The 11,698-nt window shown below is 37.6% G+C and overlaps 1 protein-coding gene across 2 annotated transcripts in view; it reads right to left on the reverse strand.

The window, feature by feature from the left end:
• Positions 1-9,391: 9,391 nt before the first annotated feature.
• Positions 9,392-11,698, reverse strand: part of LOC107751585 (protein SSUH2 homolog) — a 13,281-nt gene continuing 10,974 nt past the window's right edge. For both annotated transcript variants that reach the window (XM_016567328.1, XM_016567330.1), the window contains 4 exons: positions 10,634-10,726; positions 10,290-10,395; positions 10,098-10,205; positions 9,392-9,882 (listed from right to left, as the gene is read on the reverse strand). In XM_016567328.1, the coding sequence (XP_016422814.1) occupies positions 9,742-9,882; positions 10,098-10,205; positions 10,290-10,395; positions 10,634-10,726 (448 nt within the window). In that variant the 3' untranslated portion in view covers positions 9,392-9,741. The remainder of the gene's footprint in view (positions 9,883-10,097; positions 10,206-10,289; positions 10,396-10,633; positions 10,727-11,698) is intronic.

Genomic DNA, 11,698 nt, shown 5'->3' on the forward strand with positions numbered 1-11,698 from the left:
AATTTCGGTGCATCTCTAATTATTGGCGACATCAGAAATGGATATTATATAATAGATGCTTTTTTGAACATTTTAGCGATTTAAAAATATTAAAAAAGGATTTTTTACACGGCACCCCTGCTCTCGACAGACAGCACCCCGGTTGGGAAACACTGAAATAAATAACAACTCTAAAAATTAAAATGAATGAAAACTAAAGTCAAATGGAAACCTGATCACCAAAATGATAACAAAACAATATTTACAGTAGAATCCACAACTGTACCTAGCCTAGAATCAGTCTGAATAAATGCTGCATTAAAGGGGACCTATAATGCAAAAAATTACTTTTATAAGGTGTTTGAACACAGTTGTGTGGCCACAGTGTGTGAAAACAACCAGCCTGTAATGGTTAACATCCACCCCACTCATTTGATTATAATCCCAATAAATCATAAACAGTCTCTCTGAACACGCAATTCCAGATTTGTCCCTATACGTTGACATCATTGTAGTGAGAAATCCTGCCCATTTGTGACGATCTCTGACCTATTAGCATAAACAGCCCTGTGAGTGAGAAGCAGCAATCCGCCATTACTGTTTTCTTGCTGTAGCTAGCTGCTGGAGATATACAATGTCAGCGCCAAAAGTCCTACAGTATACAGTATGTTTGTGCCAATTATTTTACACCGGACTGCCTCACAAACGAGGGTCAGTTCCATGCTGGATTTTTCGCAAAGGTTGATTCTGAAAGAGGGATCAATACCAAAGCTTTGTGCGCAAAAGTCAGCTCCAGACAAATTAGGTATCACATGTCATATTTTGTTTTCCAAATTGCCTTTCTGAAAGAGCTCCTTTGCACTCTTTAAGGCTAATGATGCTAAAGCTACCATTGTCTCTGCCTGAGATTTTTCTGTTTTGTTGTTGCCGACTTTGAATGACTGTATAATAGACTTGTGCCGGTATTCGGTAATGCGATAAATCACGGTAATGAATATGCACGATATTGTTATCTTGGGCACTTCTAAATACCGTGAATAATTATATATTACAAATTATTCCGAATTTTGAATGCATTTTAAGAATACTTTTTCCATCAACTGGTCAAAATGCACAACACCGCCGTATGCTGCATGAAAGATGCGTGCGCACTCTGACCTAAACAAGCACGGACGAGAAGCGCATGGCGGAACATGTAAGAGACGCTCTGGATGAAAGCGCACTTTCACTCTCTGACAGCAGATGGCGCTAAACTGCAGAAATAATAATAATAATAATAATAATTCATTTAAATGCAGCCGTTACCCCGGAAACCCTGTAAACAAAGCAGCTGCACTACTTTCTGTTTCTGAATCATGTTTAAATGATTTAAATAGCCATTCAGATTTGTGTATTTGCTATGATGTTCATCACAGCGCCAAATACTTACATATTTAGACTTAATAGGCTATTTATTTTCAATCTTTTTTTACATTTTAATCTGGACTACTACATGCCCTAGATATTGTTTGAAAGTGTTTTGATTCTTTATTGTTCGGTCGCACTTTACATTAGGGCTTCATTAGTTAACATTAGTTAATTCATTAGTTAACATAAACTGCCAATGAAAAATTCTTCTGAACATTCATTAATCTTAGGTATTCTAATATTTAATAACAGGTTGTTAAAATGGAGAGTTGCAGCTGTGTTATTTAATGAGCAAGACTTGTATTTTTTAAACAAAGATTAATAACTTCTGTAGCAAATGTAGCTATTGCTCATTGTGAATGTTAATGCATTAACTGAGGTTAACTAATGAGGTCTTATTGTAAAGTGATACCTATTGGTCTTTATAGTTCTTTTGCACTTTAATCTGTGTAAAACTTTTAACTTTATAAATTTTTCTGTATTGCTTTATTGCATTTAAATGTTCAGTTATTTTTGTTATAAGAAAAATGTTATTAAACCTGTTATACTGTATTATGACAGCACTTTTTTTAAAACTAAATTTCAATATCGTGATAATACCACATACCGTGATAAAAGCATTAACAATTAATCGCAACATGAAAATTTGATACCGGCATATCCCTACTGTATAACCATTTTCTTGCAAAAAAAATAAATTTTCAAAAGACTTTTGTCTCATACCTTCATTGAAATGGAAAATTGCCACGACAGTAAACAATAAATGAAAACTGATATTTTTAAACTTATCAAAATGTCACTAAAAACAACAATTTAATGATAAATCAGCTATTTCATGAATGTTGGCAGGTCAAATAAAAAATATGAACCTGATAAAATGCTTATTGTTGAGCTCTTAAAGGGACAAACACAAAAACGGCGCGTTTTGGCTCATACCTGAAAAGTGGCCATTTTAACAAGCTATAAAAAATTATCTGTGGGGTATTTTGAGATAAAACTTCACATACACACTCTGGGGACATCAGAGACTTAGGCCCAATCCCAATTCTATTTTATAACCCTTCCCCTTCCCCTACCCCTCCACCTACCCCTTCCCCTTGTCCGTTGAAACAGAGTGTCAAGGGGTAGGGGTGAAAATATTCCCCTAAGAATTGGGACACCACTACTATACCGTCACACGTCATCACGTCGTCTAGCTCCTACAATACACACACCTATACTGTTGTGCTGGTGTGCATTAGATATATCGGAGATTGCGCAGCTCACACATCCAGGAGAAAAGAAACTTGTCAATGCTGCCCTTTTATTAATAACAGTTTAAATACTGAATCGCTACATTATATTTTCCAGCAACGAGAGGATAAAATCGCTGTTTTTGAAGTAAACTGACTCTAAAAAGAGAAACGCACACAGACACGCACACGCAACTTTCATCTCTCTCTTTCTCTTTCTCGAATTGGCAATATTTGAGAAAAGGGTTTAGCGATTTCTAATTATTGGGGGGACTAGCCCCCCTCAATGTCTATGGTGGTTATCGCACTAATCAGACGTGAAAATATGTTGTGGCACTATCGTCCAGTAATTATATGACGTTAGCAAACTTTAGCGATTTTTTGCAAACATTTCTTTGAGTAACATGACCGTAAATATGAACTCACGATTGAATGTAACATAAAACAAATTATTACTTTTCGTTAAAATCTTTATTTATGCCAAAAATGCTTACATTTATGTGTCTTTTTGTTCGCTCGGGCAGCCATGTTGCCGCTGAAGCCGGTTTACGCTGAGATAATTCATACCCCTTCGATTGAAGTGGGGTCCCGAAAAATCTTTGTTTGAAGGGCTATCTGGCCCTGCCCCTTACCCTACCCCTCCAACCGAAAGAGAATCGAGAGGGGGGGAATATTCACTCATCATGACAGTAAAATAGGGCATTCTGAGTCAATATACTGCAGTATTTCCTCTCTCAATCAGTAGAAAATGTGGTTAACACCCGGTCATGCATGAAAAGAATTCTCCGCTATGAAACCACAACCACAGCTTTCTTTCTGACTTGTTTATGGACCATGGAACACATCTGTGCTTTGTTTTTTTTTAAAGTTTTCAGTACATCAGTTTAGTTTGTGGTCATTTTACATGGAAACTCACAAGGAGGTCTTTGTGACCACACACCACAGGCTTACCCCTGACCTTTTTAAACACAGCATTTTCCATTAAACAGTACCACATAAAAACAATCGCTGCACAAATGTTTCTGAAACCAGATTAAAAATGTCTGCTAATTTATCTAATAAATCATGTATCAGTAGTCTGAGTTTGGTTCAATCATATTTTAACACTTTTTTTTACCGTTACTTATGTGAAACTGAACGCTCATAAAGTAAAAATCTGTAAAAAAAAAAAATTGGACTGTCAAACTGTATTGCAACGTTTTCAAGCAAAAGTGTGTATATGAATTTTATGAAGTTATATGGTTAAATTTAAGCTTATGTAAATGTGAGGGAAATGTTATTATTATAGGTATTCTTTGCTTTACTAAAGAGTGTTCTTTAAAATGTCTAAATGGTTCATCAGTATGCTTGAGTTATTTTGATGTGCTAAAAGAACAACAGGAAGTGAAATGTGTGAAATATGTGTGTTGCTGAGAAGTGTTATTCACACAGATTTGCAGTAAATACTTGCTGCATCTAGGGGGCATAGTTAGATACCTTAAATGGATACATTTGTTGAATATGCATTATGATTGGTTGAGATAAAAGCATCCTGGTTTGATTGCGATATAAATACTGAGTCAAGGTGTTCCTTCTTTTGTCACACTTTGCTGCCGACTTTGAATGAATGTATGACCATTTTCTTGCAAAAAAATACATTTTCAAAAGACTTTTGTTTCATACCTTCATTGAAATGGAAAATTGCCACGATCGTAAACAATAAATGAAAACTGAAATTTTTTAACTTATCAAAATGTCATTAACCATATTGTAAGATGGCGCAGACGCTGATGGCTGCCTCCGTGGCGTGCTCCGCAGTTGTTTTTATGTTTTTGTTAGTTTGTCCTGTCTTTAGTTATATCCCTGCAATCAGTTTCACCAGAGACGAATTGCTGGACATTCGGAAGTACACACCACCCGATATTTCACCGGTTTTTGATTATTCTGATGTTTTGCTGGACATTGTAGTCAGGGGAGCAAGTGGGACACTCACATTGACTCCATTGTGAAAAAGGCCCAGCAGAGGTTGTATTTCCTTCGCCAGCTGAGGAAGTTCAACCTGCCACAGGAGCTGCTGAAACAGTTCTACTCCGCCATCATTGAATCCATCCTCTGCACTTCTATAACTGTCTGGTTCAGCTCAGCTACCAAATCTGACCTCAGAAGACTACAGAGGGTAGTCCGGACTGCTGAGCGAATCATTGGTACAACCCTCCCTTCTCTCCAAGAACTGTACTTATCCAGAGTGAGCAAAAGGGCTGGCAAAATCACTCTGGACCCCTCACATCCAGCACACTCCCTCTTTGAACTGTTGCCATCTGGTCGACGCTACAGAGCACTGAGCACCAGAACGGCCAGACATAGGAACAGTTTCTTCCCTCAGGCCATGCATCTCATGAACACTTAACAATAACTGTGGAACACACAGTATTTATTCACTCATACACTTATTTATCTAACACTCATACTCGGTCTACACCTCAAATTTGCACATAATATACAGTATCTGTACAATACAAAACTGTCTATTGTAATATACCTGCACATACAACTGTCAATTTATATATTTTTATTCCTTATTTACTTGTTCTATTTTTTATTATCTGTGTTTTTTGTTCTGTCACTGTCATTCTGTTACACTGTGGAAGCTTCTGTCACGAAAACAAATTCCTCGTACGTGTAAACATACCTGGCAATAAAGCTCATTCTGATTCTGATTCTGATTAAAACAACTATTTAATGATCAATCAGCTATTTCATGAATGTTGGCAGGACAAATAAAAAATATGAACCTGATAAAATCCTTATTGTTGAGCTCTGAATGTCTTTAACATGTATCAATTAAGACATATTGGGCCTCATTTACGAAACAGTCATACGACAGAAAACTGGGCGTACGGTCGTTTCTATGCAAAACCTGGAGTTTATCAATATGGACATGAGCCATGGCTACGATCAAATCTCATGTCAGGTCTCGGCTCATTTACGCAAGTTTTTGAGTTAGCCTGAACTTGCGTGCAGCAGAGTAAATCTGGTGGAGAAATGTATAATGACAGCATTTTATTCATTTTCATTTTCCTGAGCAACAACCGAAGCTCATTAGTTGATCATTAACCAGTAAGATTAGATAAGATTAGAATATTGAATTTTTTGGGGGTCCTTTCTCAAAACTCCCATGAATGAATGAGATTTTAAAAAAGAAAAGAAAAAAAAAAGCAGTTAGGTAAGTTTTTCACTGGTTGTGCACCAAGAGAGACATGCAACTATGTACCATCAATTCGAAAACTCAAGGTTTAAAGGGGTCATATGATGCGATTTCAATTTTTCCTTTCTCTTTGGAGTGTTACAAGCTCTTGGTGCATAAAGAAGATCTGTAAAGTTGCAAAGACTAAAGTCTCAAATCCAAAGAGATATTCTTTATAAAAGTTAAGAGTCAGGCACACCTACCTAAAACGGCTCGTTCTAACACGCCCCCACATACCTACGTCACGATCTGGGAAAATTTGCATAACGCCGCCCAAATGTTCAAGCACTTTCCCACTTGTGATGTCATTCATGTGCGGTCAACTCGTAAATACGATCTTTCCGACATGATTTGAATGCACATTTTCTCATGCTGAAATATCTTATTAAAGACATAACTTGCACACTTCTTACCACCTCCGCCAGTATTGAACATGGGTGCAGGGGGTGGATAAGGGGGTGCGTGGATGCTTGCCGCGGGGGGAGGCTGCCACGCCTGAATGAGATAAAAAAAACAAGTTGATGTAACACAGTGTTAAGCATGCATCTGTCCTAACTCTTGTAGCATCTGGACCAATCAGACACACCATTTTTCATTTGATTTAATTTTGGAGTTTGTTACAGCCATCAAAATCTGTTTATATTTACAAAATACACAGATGAGCCATTACATTATGACCACCTACCTAATAACCTGTAGGACCTACTTTAGCCCACAAAAAAGCAGCCACACAGCGAGACATTGATTCGATGAGGTAGCGATGGGTCTCCTGGGTTATCTGGTACCATAATGTCAACAGCAGGTCCTCTAGTTCCGGTGTTGTGCCCAATTCTGACCGCTGCCAGATTATTACCCCCCTAGTATTGGTAGGTTTAGGGTTAGGTGTGGGAGAGGGGTTAGGATTAGGCAATCAGATAGCGATTTCAACGAGAGGGGTAATAATTTGGCAGGGGATCGAAAATGGGCACAACACCGGGTTCGTTAATCTTTTGATTCAGATTGGAGAGGGTTCGCGAATCATTTTGCGAATTGAATGATGGTTCACAAATCATTATAGGCAGAGTGGATCGCGAATCATTTGATTTAGATCGGAACTTCGGAGCAGGTTTGTGAATCTATTGATTTAGGTCTGAACTTCAGATTGTGAATCATTTGATTCAGATTGGGACTTTGATGCAGATTCGTGAAACATTTGATTCAGATCGGGACTTCGGAGCGTGTTTTGCGAATCCTTTGATTTAGATCGGAACTTCGGAGCGGGTTCGTGAATCTTTTGATTTAGACTGTAACGTCAAAGCAGATCGTGAATCATTTCGCAAATTGAAAGATTCGCGATACATGCTCCAAAGTTCCGATCTGAAATTATGTTTTGTAAATCATTATTCAGGTCGGGACTACGGAGCGCGGATCGGGAATAATTTGATTTAGATCGAACCTTCAGAGAGGGTTTGTGAATCTTTTGATTCAGATCAGAACTTCAGAGCGTGGACCGAGAATCATTTGATTCAGATTGGGACAGTGCGGGTTCACAAATCATTTGATTTAGATTGGGACTTCAGTGCATGTATTGTGAATATTTTTTCCTGATTTCTTTTTTATTAAACAGTGCAAAACATCAAACTATTAAAGGAGACATATTAAGACCCTTTTTACAATATGTAATATAAGTCTCTGGTGTCCCCAGAATGTGTCTGTGAAGTTTCAGCTCAAAATACTCCACAGATCATTTATTATATCATTTTGAAAATGCCTATTTTGAGTGGAAGCAGAAACACGCTGTTTTTCGGGCCGGTCTCTTTAAATGCAAATTAGCTGCTTATCCCCTCCCCCTTTTCCAGAATAGGGCTTTGCCTTTACAGCTATTTCCTCACATACTCTGCTAAAAAACATCGGTTTGGTTTTGATTATCATTTCTATCGTGCTGAAATCATGTGTTTTAATCCATATTAGTTTAAACTTCTGATATAGGGTTTTCCGAGCGCACACATCTGAAGCACGCGCGCAGAAAGCGGCTGTCATACGACATGCAAGTACTAAACTAAGTTCGCTTTCATGTCTTATTGTGCTTAAACTGTCAAATACACTCAAGTTTATGTTAAAAACTCAAAGGAGCTACAAATACAGTGGGTTATGTCTGTGAAGGTAAACAGCCTGGAAATAAATCACGTTTATTTTAGATCTGTGTGGCAGCAGCAATATACAGTAAATAAATCAATAAATCCACTGCTCTCTTGTCTCCTCTGAGGCTGGGACTGTAAACAGTGTTCTGTGCTCGTCTGTGCAGCCAAAGACAGAACAGTTAGCATGTTTTGCTCAAACTTTCGCCATGGCATTAGAACTGGTACACCAATGTCGCTTGCAAAATCAAAATGACGGCGCCGTGCGTGGAAATGTGCAGATTAAGGGCGGTAATATTATAATGAGATCCCTTTGCCACGTCGCGAAATCAGACGCGCTCGTTTTCTCAGACGCTTGCACAAAAAGGCTTACCAAAACAAAGTTACTGGGTTGATCTTTTTCACGTTTCCTTGGTTGGAAGATGCACCGGGGACCTGATTATAGCACTTAAAACCTGGAAAAGTCAGATTTTCATGATATGTCACCTTTAAAATATTATAATGAGATCCCTTTGCCACGTCACCAAGTGAGCAAAATCAAACGCGCTCGTTTTCTCAGACGCTTGCACAAAAAGGCTTACCAAAAAAAAGTTACTGGGTTGATCTTTTTCACGTTTCCTTGGTTGGAAGATGCACTGGGGACCTGATTATAGCACTTAAAACCTGGAAAAGTCAGATTTTCATGATATGTCACCTTTAAGGCAGTACAGATATAAGAACAAAACACAGAAAAAAGAAAGTATACACAAATACAAAGCCCTTAAGAAAAAAAAAAGTGGTTTTACTATAGTAAAAAGGAACTAACCATGTTTTTTGTATAACCACAGTTTTACTACAAATACCATGGTTAGTAGCAAAACCATGGTTAATTTGTGTTCACCAAGTTTTTGTTCACCTTCAAAGGACACATCTGTGTCCTTTTAAGGTGGAAAAAAAAACTTGGTGACCACAAATTACATTGAATATAGAGTTTTCACTGTTTTAGGATTAACAGAGCTTTGGACAGTTTCCATACTTGTTTAGATTAACTTTCAATAAAGAAACAGAGCCTTAGGGCCAGATTTTTGTTTATGTATGTGAATCAGCCAAAAAAATCGGCATCATATATCAGACATTGGCTGCCCTGATTTCTAAATATCGGCATCGGCCAGAGAAAAACCCATATCGGTCAACCTCTAGCTATTTGCATAATATGGACTAAAGTGTCCCAAGAAAACATCCCAACCCAGAAAACTCGTGCCTGTGCCTGTGGCCGCACAACAGCCTGTGGCCGCACAACAGTGAATCCAGGTACCATAGCCTGTTCGACGTGATGCACCAGGAATCTTGATTCATGTGACCAGGTCACTTTCTTCCAATCATCCAAAAAAAAACAACAAAAAAACAAAAATACAAATAAAATACAAAAAGAAAAAGAAAATTTATTCACAGTTTATTTGGACTTTCTTAATCTCAATACATTATTTTTGTTTATAGATTTACTACTGACTATACTTCATATTCTTCAATAGTTAGGTCTTCTGAAAAATGCATTAATCTATAAGAGGTTTAGTAATTCACATTTGGTCATATTGAGTCAGGTGACATAAAATGTTACATATATGTACATGGTTAGAATTTAAGCTGCATAAACAATGCCCCATTCGGACAGGTTGCATTTTGTGTCTGTTAGCTACAGATGTCATGATTCTGGGTTGTATAGGCAAAAGACATTACATTTGTTCATCTTAACGGATATACAGCATTTATATTATACTGTACATCAGGTCAGGTGTATTTGATGTTACATCACAGAACAGCAGCAGGTGGCGGGATAGTCATCAGCGTTCACTTTAAACTCATTTCCATACACATAGTAAACATAAGGCTTTCCTTTCCACATGTAGTTCACTTTGGTTATGGGAATGAGCTCGATCGTCTGCCTCTGAAACAGATTAAATTACAGAATGACAGATTCAAGTTTCAGCATGATGATTGTCTCTAGTTACAGACAGACTGGTAATGATATAGCAAAGGTTGTGCATTACATTGTTTTGTTTTAAAACATACAAATTGTAATTGGAAATTATGGATGATAATAATCAAGTGATAAAAAATTACAATATAAAAAGGCCTGAAAGCACACAAAGACAGCAGTACCTGTTGTAATATGAGGGATGTTTGGGCGTATTTCACCTGATGGTCTCTTACTAAGCGCTCAGAAGCTTGTGCAACAGAAACATCTGGAAAGCCCCTCACTGGATAGACCTACAGTAAACATACAACCATCTAATGAACTTACAAATTTCAAGTTTCTTTTTACCTCTCACTATATGTACTGTCTGTTATTACCATATATTGGGCATCTTTAAAGAGCTCCTTCCCTGAAACCTTCTCCAGATTTTCCACTCTCAGACCACTTGAGTCTTGTGCTATGAATTCGTCCTTCTCAGTGCTCCTGAAGTGGTCCAAAAGGTTTCAGAATAAGAGAGTTCAATTTGAAAGACTTCTGAATATCATAAAATAATGAATAATGTTGACTTAATTTCTATTATTTCAAAGAAACTATAAATGGTGCTTTCTTGTGCAAAGAATGACAATGTAAGTCATAACAGCACACCTCTCCTCGACAAACTGCAGGATGATTTCATGCCTTCCTTAGCAAACATAAATGTATATCATGTAGATCATCATACCATTTAACAATGAGGTTAATGAAGACGAGCAGCTGTCTCTTTCCATGGCAGGTGTCACACTGGCAAGAGCCGCTGCCGCTACATGAACTACAGCTGAAAGACGCCAGACAAACCAAAACTCAGAAAATACCAATTACCAAACCACTGAAGTCCCCTGCAGGACTCTATCAGAATTCAAAATAAAATAGAATTTAAATTAGGGGTTGCATCGACTAGTCGACTTCAATGCTCTGCCATGACACTTTAAGCTTGACGTCGACTAGTTGCTGGTCCTATAGAGGGCGCAACAGGATAAGAAATCTTTGAAGGACTTCCACATTTACGCTCCGTTTCCAAACAGTTCAAATGACAAATAAATGCATACTCTGAAAGCGCTCCACAAGACATGTGTGATTATATTACTGGATGCTCGAAATTGAACGGGAGAATGCACGTTTTAAACAGCTTATTGTACAGGTAAGTTAATCGCCGTTCTAATGCGCTGCTGCACTGTAACGCACACACAGATTACAGACAGTAGCGCGTACATCACGCGCACAGAATCATTCAGCGCGGAAATGTATTGTCAACACTGTTCTGTGATTTCTCAATTAAATAGCTTAGAAACTGAAAAGTTCAAACATATATTTCTTAATAACTAAATTCCACAGCTTCACTACTAGTAGAGAGACGCTGCCAGGTAGAATTAATTCACACACGCAATCGCTCTCACTAATGCATTCATTGTCATATGCGCACAAGGTGTTTGTCACAGCTCCAGACTTATTTGTTCATTAATGACGTCATCAGCGACTTCAGCGACTAGTCTTAGTGACTTTCATCACATAAAAGTTGACTTTAAAAAATCAGAAGTCGCTCAACCCCTACTATTGACATACTACAGCAAAAGATAGAAATAACTGATTTAAAACCATTTTTTAGCTGCTGAAAATACTAGTGTTTGAATCGTTTTGCCTACCACTGTGTGTGTGTGTATATATATATATACACATACACATACATACATATACATATACACACATACATATACACATACATATACATACATATATATATACACATAGA

The sequence above is a fragment of the Sinocyclocheilus rhinocerous genome, unplaced genomic scaffold, assembly GCF_001515625.1.
Source record: "Sinocyclocheilus rhinocerous isolate Xijiao unplaced genomic scaffold, SAMN03320098_v1.1 scaffold3854, whole genome shotgun sequence".
Taxonomy (NCBI): Eukaryota; Metazoa; Chordata; class Actinopteri; order Cypriniformes; family Cyprinidae; genus Sinocyclocheilus; species Sinocyclocheilus rhinocerous.